Here is a 21212-nt window from a genome sequence, read left to right on the forward strand (position 1 = left end):
TTCAGTCTTGTTTTTTGCATTGAAATTAGCTTTTGTAGAATAGTAAGATTAGCTAACGCTTTTATAGAATCAGGTACCAATTTAAATATTTTACTTGTTTTAATTCATTTACTCCTCACAACAGCCCTGACATATGACATAAATACTCTCATTTTCCCCACTTGCAGATGAGGAAACTGAGGATGACAGGGGTTAAGCGGCTTGCCTAGGGTCCCACAGGAAGTAAGGAGTTGATATTTGGATCCCAAGAAGTCTAGTGCCAGAGTCTACACCCTTAATCACAATAGTCTCCTGCCTACAAGAAAATCATTAAAACTTAAAAAGTTTGGTCTTTATACATAATACGCATAAACAGATATGTTATATACGATATGTTATATTTTAAAATAATTTGAGGAAAACAAATTTTAAAAAATTTTCCTTGAGATGATTAGCTAATGGTTTATGTCATTAATTGTGCAACAGATATGTGATATTTTATGTTTAATTTAGTTTGGAATTATTATTGTAGTTATTAATATCCATGTGGTTTATGTTGATTAAAATTGTTAATGTAACTGTGGAGCATATAAAGAGCCATAAATGATGAAAGGGGAAGCCTTTTAACTTAATTGGAATCTATTAAAAATTGAAATGAGCGGACTCACTTGTAGAATACAGTATGCTCACATAGAACAGTAAAGCAGGAATAGTTTTGCTGCTTATGAAAGCAATCGTTTCTCTCAATCTTATATGAAATTTGAAAATGAGAGTTGGATCTATATAATGAAGGCTATTATTTTTTCAGAATGTGGACCTAAATTTCATAATTCTGTTTATTTTACCTTAAATTTTGACAAGTGAATTTACACTGTAATTAGGAGGGCATAGATTTAGGGAAACTCTTTTAAATTTCTATTTTTAATGATTTATTACAGAAAATTTTCATATTTTTCTACTTATTCCATTGCTTAGTGTGAACATTTATACTATATTTTCTTGGGTATTTTCTATGTAAGATATGTTTGTGCTCATCCTTTGAAATTTTTTCAGGAAATTCCAGCACCAGGCAGCTATGATGTTCAAAAATCCTATGAGATGTCCCAAATTCAACATAAATACATGCCACCTCGTAGTTTCATGGCTAAAATAAAACATGCCTCCTTTCTTAGCACAACTCCTCGTGGCCTGGACACAATGACTGATGGGCCAGGTAAGTATGGACTCTCCTTTTACGGCTATGGGGAAAAAAAAATCTAAGATTGGCGTATTAAAATAGATGATTGTAAACATACATTTACATTTACCAAGCCTCTTTTAAGTGTGTAGGGCAAAAAAAACTCCTCACTTATTCCATGAAAGTTGTTAGACTTTTTTCAACGGTAAGATGATTTGTTTGGAGTTTTATGACTTTTAATTTTACCAAAGACAATCTTACCAATTTTACTAAAGCTGATGAAGTCATCTTCCATTGGAGAAAAACCTCACACTCTTAACATGCTAGAGCTGCTGGAGGAGAAAGGCACTCTACCCTGGTTTGGAAGATCAGTCATGGACAAGTTACACATCATGCATGTCTCATGGAATCATTGTAATTTTTCTCAAGTATCAAGAAAGAAGCTATATGAAAATATAAACATTTATTTGGGGGGGTTAAAATTCCAAAAATAATTTTGACTTTTAAAATTGGGATTAGTTCACCTACTGGTGATAGTGTTCTTGGACTAAAAATGGATGCAGCAACTTTCTCTGGCAATAAAGGTAAATTGGTAAGTATGTTATTTCACACAGGAAAACCAGATAGAGAATAGGAACAATGGTTTTCAGCAGTAATTTACAAATTTGTTGACACTAGATAACCAAACTGTTGTAATGAATCTTTATGAGAATATGAAGAGGAAAAAAGAACACAAAATGGAGAAACTCTTTCAACAGTTTTTAATGAAAAACCAAAGCAGGAGAATACAACCTGTCAAGCAAATCAGAATACCTGCAGACCCTGAGATCCACAGAGGCTTGCTTTGTCTTTTATTGTCTTTCAAGAATCAAGCATATTGTCAACTGAAAGGTCTGTTTTGAGTCAAAACTTAACTTTTCTTATTTTCTTTTTTTTGAGTTATTCTACCATGGTTGATTTCGTCAGGTTTTAGTTTTGTTATAAAGTACAATTCAAGCACGTTTAGTGTCTCTCTGACCACACTCAGTGTGTGGTCACTCAGAAGTGGTGCAGGGAAATTAATTCTTTGAAGTTCTGTTACTATCACTGTCACCATCACCAACACAATCATTCAAATTACAAATAGCCATTTCAGAGGCTCTTGAAGGGGATTATGTTGATCTTCATATTTTCTGAAGATTTTTTTCTCTCTACTCTCCATAAAAATTATTGTAGATGCGGTCTGGTGGCGTAGTGGTTAAATTTGAGTGCTCTGCTTCAGCAACCTGGGGTTCGCAGGTTTGGGTCCTGGCCGTGGACCTAGCACTGCTTGTCAAGCCATGCTGTGGCAGTGTCCCACATAAAAATAGAGGAAGATTGGCACAGATGTTAGCTCAGTGACAATCTTCCTCAAGCAAAAAGAGGAAGATGGAATGAATAATAAGAATTTCAGTTGAGTGCCAGGATTGCACTGTGACTTTTCTTTGCTTCAATATTAGCCTAGGGTAAGTAAATTCACTAATTGTTTCATTAGTTTCTATTTTACAAAATTGAGATAATATTTGCCACCTACTTAGCTCTCATGAGAATACTAAAGATTAATAAGACTATATTTCAAAGTCATTTTCAGAACCTCTGAAGCTTCTTAGAAGTACAAAATTTTATTATAATATGAAACATGTTTCTTCTTAATGTCAAGCCAACACTAGCTTCTGAAAGAATTTGGGAAAGGGCAATATCTTCATTATGAAGACAGTTATTATTTGGAAGTCAAAGACATAGTGACTGTCAAAGTCACTATTACAACTGCAGAGTAGCTAGCTTCCTAAATTAAGAGTTTATCATATTGATTAAACCAGTAATCCATCAAATTTTCCATCCTGCATCTTAAAGTAGTCACTACTTCAAAGAAATTACAGCAGAAATCCCACACGCCTCTATAATCAACACATTAGGAAAAAAATATAGATTCCTGAAGCTGTTATCTGATGCCATGATATTTAAAATTTTATTTCCTCTGACCTGTGTAGATATTGTTGTAATGATATAATTGTTCATTCTTTTAAATTTAATCTTCGATCTTAAGGTATACAGTCTAAAATATGCCTCTAACATAGGTTTAATAGGCAACCAGTATCAATTTGATTAATATCCATGCTTCATTTTGGTAATTGAAGATTAATTTCTATTTGTCCGAGCTTTGTTACATTGATCTAATCAAGGAATAGATATTTAGGTGTGATGCTATCAACTCTCTAAATAGATTCTTCATTTTTTGTTAATTTTTACTTAGGTTTTTTATTGATCAATATGACAAAGAATTCTTGATTCTTTTTTTATATAGACCAACTAATATGGCTTTTTTCTCTAAAATGAGAATAGCCCCTTTATATTTACAATTCTTGATACCTTCTGACTTTTGCTGGGGATGAGTGATATGTTAAGTCTTTTGATTTTTAAAAAAAAATCATCGTTATATAATCAAAAGTTAGAGTGATGATAGTTCTATTGGTTATATGCTTTGTGTTAATGTTTATCTTATGAATGATATCCTTTAATATTACATCTTCTAAGAAATAAAATAATAAAAAAGTGGTTTTATAACCCTGTTGTCATTTAAACATTGGTAATTTTCTTATACCTTAATACCAATGGGAAGGACTTTTCTGGGTTGTATGTCAAATTCTTTATAAGCCAGATAAAATTATTTTTTGTTATTATGTGTGTATATACATATACACATAAATATAACTATAAGATTGTTTGAATTAGTTTATAGAGCGTGATATGCATATTTGTTATTGAGTCATGACTTTACTATGAAGAATTGATTGTTTTGCCTTATAAAACTTAAAGAACATGTATATTGTTATCTTTCTACCTATAAACAGAATAATTGGCAAATTAAAATTGATTACTAGATATCTTACATTTGTAGGTAAAACTGTTAATAACTGAGGTTGATAAATGATATATTATGAATTATGAGTTTGGTTGATATGAATAATATTTTTCTCGTGGGACTCAAACTTATAGGACATTCATTCAATCACTAAACATTTTATAGCCATGTATTTATTTCAAATTGTTTTAGAACTTTTATTAACAATATGGAAGTGGCTTTGTTTCATTCATAAATGAAATCTTTTCTTTGACTGCATATATTTAAGAAGGATAAAACTAATTTTCATTAGTCTGAATTAAAGAGGGAAATAGTATATTTGCAATCAGTATACTATATGCCGTTAAATGTTGTGTAACCAATAAAAACAAATTAGAGTCATTTAATGAAGAACTTATTAAATGAGGTGTATCTCATTGTAAAGCAATCTACTCTTATTGCCCCAAGTTTTAATTCATGGATATGTAAATGACTTTGTGATTGGTCTAGCTCAGGTACAGTAAAATTCTGAAGTGGAAAAGGACTTAAACATTACTTTATCTCTCATATTGACCTGTTTTTGGACATTTAGAGAAGGGAAAAACTCAGCAAATTTAAAAAGAAAATGAATGAAAATATTGAGAGTGTGGAAAATTGGGGATTATATGTTGTGGTAGAAGTATAAATTGATATCAGTGATTCTCAAGGGTAGACTGGCAGAATGTTTCAACTATACATGCCATTTAGTCCTAAAATTCTACTTCTGGGATTACCCTAAAGAAACGATGATATACTCCAAATTTAAGCATGAAGCATATTTTTCAAAGAACACTAATAACAAAAAGGTTTAAATGTCCTAAATGAAAGAAAAATGGAGTTTAGTTAATTCTAATACATCACCTGAATAGAGTCCTATGAAAAATGTTAAAATGGTATATATTTTTTAAACCTGGTAACAAGATAGGATTCGTTTGATCAATCATTTAACGAATATGCACCAAGAGCCTTTAATGTATTAAGCACTGTTCCAGGGACTGGTGATACAGCAGTGAACAAAATATGAACATTATTGTTCCATAGAGCTTAATTTCAGGTGTAAGAGACATTGAATAAATGAATGAAGAAATAGGTCAATAGAGTGATAGATGAAAGAAAGAGAGAAAAAGAGAACAAAAGAAGGAAAGAAAGAAAGAAGGAAGGAGAGAAGGAAAGGAAGAAAGAAAGGAAGAGAAAAAAGAAAACAAAGAATGAATACCAGGTAGTTAAAATGCTGTGGAGAAAAATAATAGTGAAAAGGAGGATTGGGAGTTCGGAGTGTTTTGTGCATCAGCTTCAAATAATATTATCAGAGAAGGCCTCACTGAGACAGTAATATGTGAGTAACAACCTTAGCCTTGTTAAAGATTTTGTTTTGCTTTTCAATTTTTTAATTGTTTTCTCTATATGAGCATACACTGCTTTATAGTAAGGAAAAATTATTCTAAGGTTTTTAAATAGAGACAATTGAGCTTTAAAGCACAATTTTTATTAAAATCAAATATTTAAATGAATGATAGACTCAGCAATACATAGCATATAAGACAACATTTGTAGGCTGAACGTACGTAACAGGTACCAAGACTTGTTTTATATAGAAAGTATACATCATTTCTCATGAAAATAATACTGTGATTTCTGTGTCACATCCCCACAGGAAATTATTTTAGGAAGCAAATACAATTTATCTTAGAAGTTAATTGAACATATCCCATGGAGGTAGTTTTGTTCCTTTTTCAATAAACATAAGCAATACCTTCATATAAAAATCAGTGTAGTGTGAAAACTAATTATTCTATTTTCTCAGTGGCTTGTAATCTTATACTTCAGAAATACTACAGAGTTTATCAAAATGCAGTTCATTCCTCTTGCTGAGAGCTGTTAACCTATTGCAATAAATATGTAGTTTTTTTGTTGTTTTTCCATAGCTTTCAGAAATGCTTCTAGGCTGTTAAAATGCAAGATAATTCTGAGTATAGGCAAAAGCTGATCAGATCAGTTTTGGGGATTTGTTGATTCTATATCTTTATTAAAAATTATGGAAATTTTATTATTGGAAATGAGCTAACTTCATTAGTTTTCCATCTCAAGTTATTTTGCTTCTTTGGACACTTTTTATATATTATAAGTAAATTCTCCTTATTTATACATAATTTGAAAATGATTATATTTATTAATAAGTATATATTATGGGTAAAATTATCCTATCCAGTACAGGTTACTAATTTTCTGAGTTATTCACTTTTTGCATACTAAAGAATCTTTGAAGAATATAGGGAAAGCTTTATTTGGGAAGGAGAGATTGAATATGCAAGGTGGGGGGAGGGGAAGAACTGATGCATAATATTTTAGAACATAAGGGTGATAGAATCAAAGCCTAAGGTAGAGTGGTAGCCTTAAAGCAGACAATGGACTTGGTTCATTTATTGAGATGGAAGATAAGATGTAAAGAATAACTGAAAATGTATAGATTTTATAGAGAGATAATATATAGAGAAGAGCTTATCTCAGACATCTTGTGGGTGTGGCATCGTATAATGGAGTTAATTATAAATTGATAAAACAAAAAGCCCACACCAATTTTTAAATAATTATATCAACTTGAACTAAGAGGGATAGACACAGTATATAAAATAAAAAGAGGCCTTTGGACTTTCAAATTTCTATAGGTAGGAAGTTGGCTGAATAAAACTACCTAGTTGCAAACATGGGCTACTTTTTATGGAAAAGGAGGGATGACTTAGAGGACAGAACCAAGAACCCACAGAGTGGAGTCATGAAACATATTGACAACTCCTCGAAGTAGGACTGAACCCTACCGAATCTATGAACTGACAACATGTGCCTAGCTGGATTTGAAATGCTATGATCCTGTGACTGCTATGTTTCTCCTGTTTTTCTCCCTTTTGAAAAGATGTGTTTATAGCATTTATCCTATGCCTGTTCTACCGTTAGTCTGTAGAATATGTGTGTGGCAGATAATTTGTTTCCTTGGTTCAAGGTCTTTAGATCAAGAGGAACAGTATTCGAAGAGCTGTACCAGAAGAACCACAACATAGGAGTCTCATCCACATCTGAATTGGAATTAGATGACAAGACCCTGGACTTTGAGTTAGTGCCATAATGGGATGAAATTTGAGAGTCTTCAGAGGGGTTGCTTGTATTTTGCATGTGAGAGAAATGTGAAATGTTGTGGCCAGAGAGTGGACTGTGGCAGATTGTGTTTTTCAAAGTTATTTGCCACAATATGTCCCATCCTATATATGTTCTTCACAGAATGCAGTGTTGACACTGCTCTCATCGAGTATTGGAGTTTATTTCCGGTTCCCTGGTGGACTTTTGGTACTGCTTGACAAATAGAGTACTGCAAAAGTGCTGCTATGTGACTTCTGAAGCTAAATCATAAAAATTTCATGCATTTCAAGATGGTCCTCTCAGAATGCCCATTCTTGAACTTAGTCACCGTGCTGTGCAAAAGCCGGACAACCAGGGGAGGCCCATGAAGAGACGGGAAGGCCCTAGTCTTTGGTCCTAGTGGAGCTCCCAGCCAACAGCCAGCTGTGTAACTGAGTGGAAGTAGAAGTAGAACCTCCAGCTTCCAGTCCAGCTGCCCCAGCTGACACCCTGTAGAGCTGAGATGGGCCTCTCTCTCTGAGTCATGCACAAGTTGCAGATTTATGAACAAAATAAATGATTATCTTTATTTTGTTCATAAACTTTGTTCATAAATATTTTGTTTGGACTTTACCATATCTAAAGTCTAAACATGGGAGTGCAGATATCTCCTGGGAGAAGAGCAGCTCTTAATACAAGTTTCTTAAACACAGAAAGTAAGATTACAAAGCACTGAACATGCACAGTTTGTATTATGTTAACAAACTAGGAAGGTACACAGTGGCAAATTCTCATGGAATCTAAAAGTGTTACACATCATATGAGTTTATAATTGCATATAAATTTGTAGTAATTTAAAGTACTATATCTTTTAAAATTTTTGACATTTCATCTGTACCAATAAAATAATAAATATATTTTTCTTATTAAATTTTATGGTTACTTCAAAGAGAAATAACTGTTTTATAAATGTATGTATACTCTTAGGTAGATGTAATTCTTAAAGAAGACATAGCTTTAATCCTAACCTTCAAATATGAATGAAGCTAATCAAATTGTCTTAGCGAAAATGTGTGAAAATTCTAGGGAACTCTAAGAAAATTGTAGCTTGCCTTTCAGTGGAAGAAGTTGTCTCAGCAGTTGGGAGGCTCCTTCTTGTTGGAGTCATCTAAGCGTGAGCTGGGTGATTTAACTGCCAGCAATGCTTTGGAATAGATTTCTGCAGAGAGTGGGAAGCTGGGCTTGAGAAACTTCAAGCCCTCTACTGTATCTAAAGTCTAGTCATTCTCTAGATAATGAGGAAGCAGCAGTTTAAAATGCAGTAATACAAACTGTAATTGACTGTAATGAGGTAATTTGATTTAGGAAGAACATTTGGATTTGCAGAGAATAATGCAAGGGCCAGTGGTATCAGATATTATCAGTATTTCAAATTTTAGGAATGTTTTTTCTGAAGAAAATCATTACTAATTCTTAAGATTTTATCATGACCTATATGACATAGGTCTAATTCCGTTTTCATCACTAATGTCATTTATAGTAATAGGTCTTGAATAGAGATCATTATTAGCAAGAACAATAATTTATCAGGCACTTCATTGTGCCAGCAGACACTTTGCAAAGTGTTATATACATTAACTAATTTAATCCTCACAGCCCTATAATTTATTGCACTTTACAGAAAAGGTAACCAATTCTTAGAGAGGTTATGTACTTGCCTAAGGTCAAATAGTTCTAAGGTAGTATATAGCTGGGATTCAAATATAGGCAGTTGACACATGGGCGTGTGCTTTTTAATTACTATTTTCTGCTAAGTATACCTCTTTGTTTTAATTAATAAATTGACATTGAGTTTATAAATCCTTCAGTTATGAGTTTGGTTAGCATGAATCCACTCCCATTCCTTGGGGCTTTTATATTCCTAGGTAAATAATGGAATCATTTCAGAACCTATAAACCTGGATCAGGCATAAGATAGAGACTCCATGAAGAGTATGAGCTAAGTCAATCCCAAGACAGTAGTCAACTTGACCTTAGATAGCAGAGCTTTTGAGGATGACAAGCGGACCCCTGATGCAATTATAAGTGTAGACATCATCTTCATTTCCTGGTTTCTTTTGAATTCCTTTGTGTGTTTAGGAAGTCTATTTATAGTGACAGACGAAGGAAGAATTAGGCGGAGAAGAGGGTTAGAAGAAAAGCAGAAGAGAATGGAATGTATGATATTGCCTCTGTTCTCAAATATGCTTCTTGGACAGGGTTTTAGTTCTTAAGACTAGAGAGGGAGCCAGAGATAGAATTTTCATGAAAGATATGGTAAGATCTTGCATAAAGACTGGTAGCCAGAAGTTTCCAGAAATATTTAAAAGCAACTTTGTGAGACTCTAGATCCAAGCAGTATTACTTCAGGGAGCAAAATGTGATAAAAATGCTGCAAAGAGTTGTTGTAGACACCATTCTCCTCCCATGAGTAAGTCACTAGGATGGAAGGTAGAGCAGGATCTACATTTTTAACAAGCCACTCAGAGTCTGATTCAGGTGAATTAGCATTTACCATTTCACAGTGTCACAGACGTCATCTGATATGGGATTACTTCATATGGTATTTTAAGTCCTCTCTAATTTTGAGTTATTTTCTAGTTATTGATTAAGGAATTCTTACCCATGTGTGTAAGTTCTAGCCTAAGCTAACAAAATGAAAGTGTTCCTATGTATTCCCTTTGTTTTGCTACCTTGGGCCTTAAGACAAAACTGAAGCAGCACCAAGAAGCTTTATGTACTAAGTTACATCCCCCAGAAGCAGACACTGAGATAAGGATCCATCAGTAAATGATTTATTAAGGAAGTTCTTCTCTGGGAAGCTGGTAAAGGATTTTGAGAAACAGGAGTGGGAAGGGTTGGAAGCCAAGCAAGGGTGCAATCTGAGGCAAATCTCTGAACTCTTCATCTTCCACTAGCCAGAGAAAACCCTTTACCTTAAAAAAACTCACCTCATTGGGTCAGGTTCATCCAATTTCCATATTTTGAAGTGAATTGACTAGACTTCAATTACATCTACAAAACTCCCTTCCTGGTAGTAGATAGATTAGTGGTTGATTGGATCACCAAGGGATGGAAATCTTGGGGTGATATCTTTAGAATTCTGCTTACCACACTTAGTTTGCTCAATTATAGTGGACATATACTGCCATCTGTTACCAAAATCCATTCCTATAGTCCTTCCTTCTTTCAATCCCATTGTATCTTTGGTTTCTATGTATATGAGATTAGAGATATCTTCATCTTAGTGCTGGTTAAAAGGTTTTCATTATTTAATTTTTGTGTTTATTTTCTTTTCCTATATTTCACTCAGCAAATTTTAAATTTTAAATTATCAGTTTAGATGCTTTTTATTTTCCAATTATGTTGTCTAATCTTCTGCATTTTAAAAACATTTATCTTCTTATGTTCTGTCTTACTAAGAGAAGTATTTTAAAATCTGCCACTAAGATTTTGGGTTTCCTAGTAGCTCAGTCAATTTTTGCTTTATATTTTTTGAGACTGTTATTAATTATTTTAACTTCCTGACAAAGGAAGTTTTAAGTATCTCTATATTTAGTGTTTACTTCTTTTTCCACTTGAGAGTGTGTCTGTGCATGTGTACATTCTGATATTAGAGAAATTATACAAGCTTTCTTTGGTTTAGTGTTTTTTGATATGTCATTTTTTATCCTTTTACTTTAAACTTTTCTGCATCCTTATGTTTTTGTTGTTTCTGTGTAAATAATTTTTGCTTTTTAAATTCAATTTTAAAATCTTTATCTTTTAATGAGAGTTTTAAAATAAATTCACATTTAATATTTTTACTGATGTATATGAATTTAAATCTTCTACTTTCTAAGTACTTTCTGTTTCATCCTGCCTTCTCACCTTTTCTTTCTTATTGTTTCTTGCCTTTATGAACTGAGTATTTTAAAAAGTTGTTTTAAAATCTTTTTTTATTTGCTTGGAAATTATACTCTTTTTGAAAATTTTAATGGATATCACAACCTTAATTCGTTAAAGTGAAGTGTCAATTGATATTTTTATCTTATTCCTAGATGATGCAAGAACACTAGAATATTTCAATCACATTTACCCTTTTCCACATTTTTTGCCATTATTTTCATGGACTGGTATTCACTAATACCTTAAAATCAAAGACATTCTTTTTGTTTTATACAGGTGGTCAATTGTTATATAAATTTTTCCACTTACACATTTATGATTTCATCTGTCTATTTTCTTTTCATTCAAAATGCCATCTATGATCATTTACCTTCTGTCTGAAGTATATTCTTAAGTATTACTTTTAGAGTAGATCTCCTGGTGGATAATTCTCTGTTCTTTTTTGTGTGTCCAAAATATTTAAAAATATATTTTTTGATTAAAATTCTATGTTAGCAGTCATTGTTCAGCACTTTAAAAATATTATTCAATTTTAATTTGGTTTCCATTATTTCTGGGTAGAATTGAGAAACGTCTAAATATTGTCCAAGTATGGCTTCTTTGAAGATAATATGTATTTCTTCTCAAGGTACTTTTGAAATGTTCTTCTTGTCTTTGATTTTCAGCAATTTTACTGTGATGTACCTAGATATGCTTTTCTGTCTATTTATCCTAACAGGTTTGTATACTGCTTCTTGAATTTGTACCTTAATGTCTTTTTTTTTTTTTCCAGTTTTGTAAAGTTCTGTCATAATCTTCAAATATTGTCTTTTTAACTCTTTCTTTCCTCCTTCTCTTTTTTCTTATACTGTTCTTCCTTCTTCTACTCCTTCTTTTTCAACTCTAGTTAAACATATCCTTTTTGTTTTCTTTTATAATCTCTTCTTCATTTCTATCCTTTAGTTTCTCCATGCACCATATGGGTATTTTCTTTAGCCTTCTCTTCTAGTTTACTAATTCTTTCTTCTGGATATAATCTGCTGTTTGAACAATATAATAAATTCTTAATTTTAGTTATCATATATCTTTTTTTCTGCAATTTGCAGTATATCTCTAAATGATCAACTTGAGACAGTCTGCCTAGCTGGGACTCTATTGGCTACTCATAATGCTGATTATGTCTAAAAGATTTCAGAATTGTTTTTCACATAGGGTTGTGGTACTAAAGGAAGTAAAACAAACATATTGTTTGCTCCCAGGAGTTTAGAGGCAAAAGTGGAAAATCATTAGGCAGAAGGAAATATTAAAAATGTATAAACAAATTTACATATTACTTTTTAAATGAGGCAATAAGTGTGTTAAACAAATTAATGTTGAGAATGAAAGTCGATGATTGGTGAAAATCTGAATTATATTATTTTTCTCAAATTAAATCAATGGAAGAAAATAAAAGCTAAGTACAATATTATCTGTAATATAGAAAGACATTGGAAACAAACTAATAAGGATAGAATATTTGACATAATACAGAGAATCAAGTCAATGGGATATTATTTGGTGATGAAAAATCATACAGTTTATTCTACTTCAGTGCATGTTTCGTTAATGTGAATTAGCTCATATGCTATTTCAGAATAGGGCAAAGAAGTCAGTAAAACTCAAAAGTTGTCTTGGCTCATATGCAGTTGTTTTGAAGCAACCAATAGCAAGCTTTCTTATGATTAAAGATGAAGACTTAGCAATATATGACTATCTTAAGAAAAATAAGCTAAACAATGCACAGTTGTGCCTTCCTAGTGCTTGTGGTCACTAACTTGCTACACTTTTCACTATGTTAAGATTTTAAGGAAGCTAAAGGAACAGATAACGAGGTTGCAGAGACATTTCTCTTTGTATTAACTGCACCACCTTGCCCAAGATAAACCTTGATTCTTTACCTCAGATCAGATTTTTATTATTGATGGAACTAGTTTTTATTAGAGTGAATGCCCTCAAGGACTTCATCCTTGGAAAAGAAAGAAACGTCATCTCTAGAGTTAAAGGCTACAAAGGATGGGATGATACTGATGCCAAGTGGAGATTTAACTGTACTCATTTTAATGGATTGGAACAGTATCTGTTAGTACACTGGTTACTTAGTCCTTTTGTTTTGTTTTGTTTTCTTTCTTTTGTTGTGGTTAAATACACATAACATAAAATTGATCATCTTAACCTTTTTTTTGTGTGTGAGGAACATTGGCCCTGAGCTAACATCTGTGCCAGTCTTCCTCCATTTTGTATGTGGGATGCCACCACAGCATGGCTTGATGAGCAGTGTGTAGGTCTGCACCCAAGATCCGAACCCGTAAACACCTGGGCCACCAAAGCAGAGCACAAGAACTTAACCACTATGCCACACCTGGCCCTCTTAACCATTTTTAAATGTACGGTGCTGTGGTGTTAAAACATTCATAATGTTCTGCAACCATCACCACCATCCCTTTTCAGAACTCTTTTCATCTTGTGAAACTGAAACTCTATACTCATTAAACAATAACTCCTCACTGCACCTCCCCCAAAGCCTACAAACCTGAGAGCTGATGAAGGGCCCACCATGCTGTGGAAAAATGAAAAAAGAATGGGAGACAATCTCCGTACTGCCTTCGCCAGTATACCTATGGGGAAGTGAATCTTAAAAGAGAAAGAAAAAAAGAAATAAATTTTGGGGAGATTTTAATGTGAGCTCCATTCTGTTGTAATTTTAATTCCGAATAGCGCCCAACTGTCACACTGGCCAAACTACTCCCCTAGATTTGTGTCTGGTTGATGTATTCACCATAGCTTCTACATTGTTGGTTGAAAGAAACCTTGATGCACCAGGCACAGTTGTGCTACTTCTTGAAATACTACTCCAAGTGAAAGGGTTTTGTTGAGAATGTGCTATTAGCATTAGGATTGGAGTAGAGGTGTAGGAAGGAAGGAAGGAAAGGTGGGAGGATAAGGAGGAAGATCAATTTTCTTGACCGTGTTGAATGATAGCAAAGTGTAGAAATGTGTGTTTGTAGGGGAGGGAGATGTTCCTTCTAAGCCCAAGAAATATAATCCTAGAAATTAGGAGAATCAAAGGGTAAAATGTTGTTAATTAAATAGCAAGAAGGCAAGGTTAAGGGTATATATGAAACCTGGATTGTGATATTCTTGAAGTGATTTTACTTTTTATGTACACTTATTACAACTTTTGTGGTCAGAAATTATGATTTTGCAACTCTTAATTTAACACCCCAGGAATCAGAAAACCTAGTTTCTAGTTTAAGTTTAATAATTTCCACGTTGTATAGAGTTGTGGTTTAATACATGAAAATACGTTTCAGTCAGATATAATATTCGTTTCAAGCAAGCCATGACCAATTTTGTAGAGCAGATCTTCCTTGAAATGCTACACTACTGTTCTAAGATTAAATTAAAATTCGCACACTTGGAACACAGGAAAACAACTCTTTTTATATTAGAAGATTAATAAAGTTTTGAAATAGTTCAATGTAGGATGATTGTTGTCTAAAGTGTATCTAGACGATGCTGCAAATTTCCTAAAACTCAGCACTATATGACATGATAGTTTTATATGGTAGCTTTACAGAAAACTCATATCATCCTATTTGTTATAGTGATTGGAACTGCATTTCAATTAAAACACTTAGCAGTTTCTTTGTTCTTTTTGAAACCCATTAGTGTGTCAGCGACTTGGCATTGCTCTCTAATTGCAATAGATTTCAAGTGATAAAAATTGATTTTTTGTAGCGTACTTTGTGGAGTCAGCATTGGCTACCTGAATACATTACAGTTCTCTTAAAACATTATTCTACATGGTTAGAAGGGTTCATTGTCTAAACTTGAGATTATATGTGCACAGAGTGATTTGCATTTTGAGGAAATGTAGTGAAATCTGAAGTTCTAAGAAATTTTAGCATGTTGAAAATATATTTTAAAAGCCTTCTTTTAATACATAAAGCTAAATTGTACCAACGTAGTTCAATGTATCCATCTCTTACCATCTTTGGAATCGTATATGTAGTTTTTTATCATAAATATATTACAAAGCAGTGACAGAAAAGATCAGAATTTGTGTTTCCAAGAGACAATGAAACCCTGTGGCTTTACCTATTATTACAATCAACCACCTCCACGCTATACAGTTTTTAAAATAAAAAAAACATTTTTTACCTCTAAAACATTAAAGTGCACAAATTATTTGTGTATATCTCAATGCATTTTTATAAAGTGAACCACCATGTAACCATTATCAAGATGAAGAAATAGAACGTTACAAGCACCCCCAACCCTTCCCCTCACTCTCTCCTGGTCACTACTGCCATCCCAAAGGAACCACTATTCTGGCTTCTGTCACCATTAGTTTGCTTTTGCTGATTTTTTCAACTTATATATAAATTGAGTAATATGGTGTGTAGTGTTTTGTGTCTGCCTTCTTTACTCAGCCTTGTAATTCGTGGGCGGTCATCCATGTTGTTGCCAGTAGCAATAATTAGTTCATTCTCAATGTAAGAATGCATTACAATTTCTTTATCCATTTTACTGCTGATGGAAATTTGGATTGTTTTCAGTTTAGTGCTATTATGAATACTGTTACAGTGAACATTCTTGTAGATGTTTCTTGGTGCACATAAATGTACTTTTCTCTTGATTATGTACTTAGGGGTAGAATTCCTGGGTCATAGGGTCTGTGTATGTTCGGTTTTATCAGATCTTGCCAACAATTTTTCCAAGTGGAGATAGTGATTTATATTTGCACCAGTAATGTGTGAGAGTTGCTGTTGCTCCACAGTCTCATCAACACATGATATTGTCAGTCTCTGACTTCAGCCGCTCTGGTTTAGGAATGTTTCACTGGGGCTTTGCCTTGCATTTTACTGATGACTAATAAAGTGCAATAATTTTTCATATTTTTTTGCCATTTGAATATCCTCTTATAATGTGCCTTTTCAAGTCTCTCACTTATTTATCTGTTAGATTATTTTTATTGTTGATTTGTAGTAGTTCTTAATATTTTATGGCTATATTGGATAGTACACATATTGTAAATATTGTCTCCTCTGTGATTTGTCTTTCAATTTCTTAATGATTTCTATTAATGAACATAACTTCTTAATTTTAATATCAGATTTATTTGTCTTTTCCTAACAGTTCTTGCTTTTAGCATCTTGTTTAAGAATTCTTTCCCTATCAAAGTTCTTAAATAATTTTTTTAATAGAAACTTTATTGCTTTGCTTTTCACAGTTAGATCTACAATATCATCTCAAGGAATGTTGCACATATATTTATGAATGAAGTTAGGCTGTAATATTTCTTTCTTGGATTTTCTTTGTCAGTCTTTGTTATCAGACTTTGTTTGTTCCTTTCTGGCTTCAAGATAAAAGATTGGGGAAGTTTTTAATTGGCTGTTGCTCTATTTATAAACAAACAATTTAAGAATCATAGTGTCATAAAGCAACATTTATTTATTTGTTCATTTTTGCTACTTCTCTTTGTTTACATTGTTTTCAATATCATTTAGTTCTGAATATATTTTAATTTACATTATCATATCTCCTTTGACCTCTAAGTTATTTGACATTGTGTTTAAATTTTCCAACTGTTTTCAACCTTATTAAAAAGTAGATAGTTTCTTGGTAATTGATTATTAAGTAAATCATACATTTTGTAGTCAAGAAATGTGATCTACTTACTGCCTGTTTTATGAAATCTCTTAAGACTTGATTTATAGCAGAATACTTAGTATTTTTGTAAATGTTCTATTTACATTTGAAAATAACGTGTCTTTGCCAGTAGTTGGATATAATGCTCTGTAGATGTATGCTAAATCAAGCTTATTAACTGAATTTTTTGTATCTTCTGTATTTTGCTTACTGTATTAATTACTTTAAGTGGTGTGTCAAAAATTCCCACTGTAATGATGTATTTTACAGTTACTTGTCATGGTCTGTTTAATTTTTACCTAATAATTTTTGAATTAATACATTTAGGTGACTACAAATTATAGCCTTCTGTTGAACTGAGCCTTTTATCATGTTATAATGACCCTGTTTATCTTTACTCATGCTTTTTAGCTATATCAGCCTGTTTTTGTTTGCTTTTGCTTAGAATTTGGTATATCATTCTTCATCCTTTTACTTTCAACTATTCTCTGACCATCTGTTTTTAGTGAATCCTTTTGTTTTTAACATATTCAGGAAATAGATGGATTTTGTTTTGATAATTGGGTTATAAAATTTCTATTTTCTGTTGTTTTCCACTTTTTATATTTCTTTGTTTTCTTTCTTTCTTGCCTTTTCTTGAAACAAGTCAAGGCCTTTTCATCATCATCCACTCCCACCTCTGTTTCGTCTTTACTGGTTTGGAAGCTATATGCTTGGTTTTTGCTCTTTTGGTAAATGCCCTTGGTGTTGCTACATGAACACTTACTTAATAAGGTTTAGTTTTCATGAAGATCTTTGCTATCCTGAACAATGCTTTAGTTTTGTTTACTTGTCTTTTACCTTACAAATTGTCTTATGCAATAAATTACTGTTTAGATTCATCCATATTTATTATTTTCTTTATTTCCTTTTTACATATCCGACTTTCCTTCTGGGGTCATTTTCCTTCTTCTTGAAGTATATCTTTTAGAAATCCCTTTAGTGACAGACTTTTAGTGATAAATGCTCTCATTTACTCATTCATTCATTCTGATCAGTACATATTGTGTGTTGGGTGTGAAGTAATACATACAAAATTCTCTGGTCTCATGGGGCTAAAATTCTAGGAAAGGGAACAGGCAATCAGTAAGATAAAACATAAAATATATAGTATGTAGTATGTTACATTATGTAGCAGAAAAAAGAAGGCTGAAAAAGTGATATGAATTTTAGATAGGGTAGTCAAGGAAAGCCTTACTGGGAAGGTGAATTTTGAATCAAGACCAGAAGGAACTGGGGGAATATGAAGGTATCTACAAAAAAGCATTGCAGACAGAGGGAACAGATTCTACAAGAGGGCCTGGCAAGTTCAAGATACAGCAAGGAAGCCATTAAGCTTATGCAGAAAGAATTATTTGGAGATTAGCAGATGTGCCCAGAGATGTAGTGTATATCCACATGATATGTGGCTTGGTGTGTCCTGCTTCACAGTGAGAGGGGAGGCTAGTAGAGGGTTTTGAATAGACAGTTGATATGACCTGACCTATTTTAGCCCACTCTCTCTGGTTGCTGTACATGAGAGACAGGAGAAGAGCAAGAGTAGAAGCAATTAATAAGCTATTGGCTTATCAGTGAGAGATGATGGTGGCTTGGATCAGAGTGTTGGCGGTGAGGGTGTGAGAAGTGTCACAGTCTAGGTATTTTTTTAAGGCAAAGCTGATAGGATATGCCAGTGGTGCGGATGTAGGCTGTGAGAAAGCCAATGGTGACTTAGAGGTTTTAGGCTCAAACAACTAGCAGAGGAGATTTGCCGTTAACTGAGATGAAAACAAATGTAAGAGGTGATGATTCTGGAGAGATTATCAGGAGTTTAATTTTGAACAAATTTACCTTTTAATAAAATATAAAAATATCTTAATTCTATCCTTATTCGTGCAATATAGTTTTACTAGCTGTATCATTCTATTTGATATTTAATTTCTCTTAGCACTTTAGAGAGTCATTGCACTGACTTCAAGCTTCCATTGTCACAGCTGACAATGCAGCGCTCAAATTAATTGTCATCTCTTTTTAGGTAATCTGTCTTTCCTCTACCTCTTTTTGAGATCTCTTTGTTCTTCACATTACTTGGTGGTCTTCTTGCATCTCATGCTGATATTGAGCATTCTTCTGTCAATGTAACTTTTTTCCTTTTGTTGTAATCATTTATGAATTTTTCTTTGTCTTTAATTTTCATTAACTTGAATAAATATGAGACTTTTTCTTTTTGCTTGTTTGTTTTATTTGTTCTTCTTGGATCTAGCTTGGTCCTCTCAGTCTGGGTTCATATGCCTTTCTCTCATTCTCAGAAATTCCAAGCAATTATTTCTTCCCATATTGCCTCCCCAGCCTTCTGTATATATTTTGTTGTTGTTGTTGTTTCTTTCTTTGCTAGCTAATATTGAAAATTCTAGCCTCCAGATCACTTTTTCTTTCACTGTCTTCTATCTCTTTATGCCTTTGTTGTAAGTTCTTAAGAGAATAATTTGGCCCATTTTCTGGCTCACTCAAATGCAAAATCTATTCATTCTCCTGTTCAAGCCAGGCATTTATGTTTTTGTTCTACAATCCTAGAAGTTATTTCTATCTCTATTTGTAGTTTTCATAAATGTCTGTTTTTATTTGATCCCACATTTTCTAGTATTTTACATTTTTTGGCTTATCTCTCTTAAGACATTAATATTCTGATTTTAGACTATGATTCTGAATGCTCTTTTCACTTTGTTTCTTTGATATGATTTGAGGTTTTTTTAAATGTCCCTTTAAATGTTTGTCAGTATTTAATTCTGTGCTCAACTTTGTAACTGAGATTTCTTGCTAGATAGAGCATTTGTATGATGTGTCACTCAAACTTGTCCACTATTTTCAAAATAAATGCTAAATTGAATGGGACACCAGAAGTACAGGCATAGAGCAAACTCCTGGGAAAACGAGGACACGTGGTCACACAATTGTTAGACTCTAGAGTGTGTATGCGCCAGTATGGCTCTGCTGTTAGGGCTTGCTTTCTGAACTGTTTCCAGTAAGAAGGAAAGATAGCTAATATATGCCAATAAATGGAGTACTTTGATATTTGGCCTTCACATACTTTGTATCACTTGCCATCTGAGAACACTCTCCTGTGTCTCTGTCCAAGGTTTCTACTTCTTCTCTGTTCTCACCTCCCCATCCGCATGCCCCAGCAGAGGACAGATACTTATGTGGCTCCTTGGGAGAGGGAAGTGGTTGTGTCTAATTGTTCTTGCTCAGGTACCTCACATAGCCCTGTCAGTTCTCCCTGAGTTCTGTCCTGTATGCTTGTTGCTCCTTCAGTGCATGCTGTGGACTGAGATTTTCTTCAATCTTATCTACTTTCAGTCTCTCAAGAATTTTTCATGCCTCTAGTCTACTGTGTATTCTGTTTTATTTTTTGAATGGCTATACAATAATTTAAAAATTATATATATATATTTCATTTCTAGAGTTTGCATCTTAAACCTAAATTCACTAAATTCCTTTTTGCTATTGTTTGGGAGATATTTTCAGCTGTTTAGTAACTCTATCAGTTTTAGAGTTGTTATCCTATCCCTACTCACTATGATAGTACTGTAAGCTATTCATTGTTGCTATGATGTCTCTGGACTAGGTGAATTTTATGACATATACATTTCACACAACTAGCAAACTAATTCTCTTTCTCGAAATGCAATGTGAAATATGAATTTAGTTTTATTTTTAAAGATTAGTATTGGTAAGTAAAGTTGTAGATTTTGTATAAATATCTATTTTCAAAATTGGAGTTCACACAATTATTTATGAAATGCATCATAATACGTATATTTGCAAAATAAACTGGGCTGCTGATTATTGAGGTCATCTTGCAAAAATAGGTTTTTATATGATTACTATCTCAATAACTTCACAAAAATTCTGTTTATGTGATTCATAATCCTGATAATAATAGAGGTATTGAGGTTTGCGTAATCTTTGTTAATTAGATCTGATAAAAAACAAGATTACTATATTTGTAAAAAATTTGCAAGGAAACTATCAACTTGAGACTTCAATGTGATAAACTATATTTTATAGAAATTGTTTGTATTCTAAAGTATTTTTGACTTTGACAACTTTAAAATTGCTTTCAGTGCTAGGCAGAAAAATGGCATTACGTAAAATCATGCCATCGGTACAGTGTATGAAGTAGAGATAATAGTTGTACTCTTAGCCATTTTATTTCTCTATAAATGAAATTCATTGTTCAGCATGGCCTCCTGAACTGTGTTTTCCAGTCAAGTTATTTTGTGAAGATTAAATTAAATTCATTGCAGAGTACATGGTTTCAGACACTGTAACAATTCCTATCTGTTTGAACTATATCGTGAATTTTTGTTTTAGTGTAGGAAAAAGTTCAGAAAGACAGTTTTCCATCTCACTGCACCTGTTCAGAACAGT

At 32.9% G+C, this 21212-nt stretch overlaps 1 protein-coding gene across 1 annotated transcript in view; it reads left to right on the forward strand.

Moving 5' to 3' along the window:
• STPG2 (sperm tail PG-rich repeat containing 2) overlaps positions 1 to 21212 on the forward strand; it is a 521818-nt gene that overhangs the window by 215572 nt on the left and 285034 nt on the right. The window contains 1 exon segment of the mRNA XM_023637683.2: positions 1033 to 1192. Coding sequence (XP_023493451.2) covers positions 1033 to 1192 — 160 coding nt within the window.

Source organism: Equus caballus, chromosome 3 (assembly GCF_041296265.1).
Source record: "Equus caballus isolate H_3958 breed thoroughbred chromosome 3, TB-T2T, whole genome shotgun sequence".
NCBI lineage: Eukaryota > Metazoa > Chordata > Mammalia > Perissodactyla > Equidae > Equus > Equus caballus.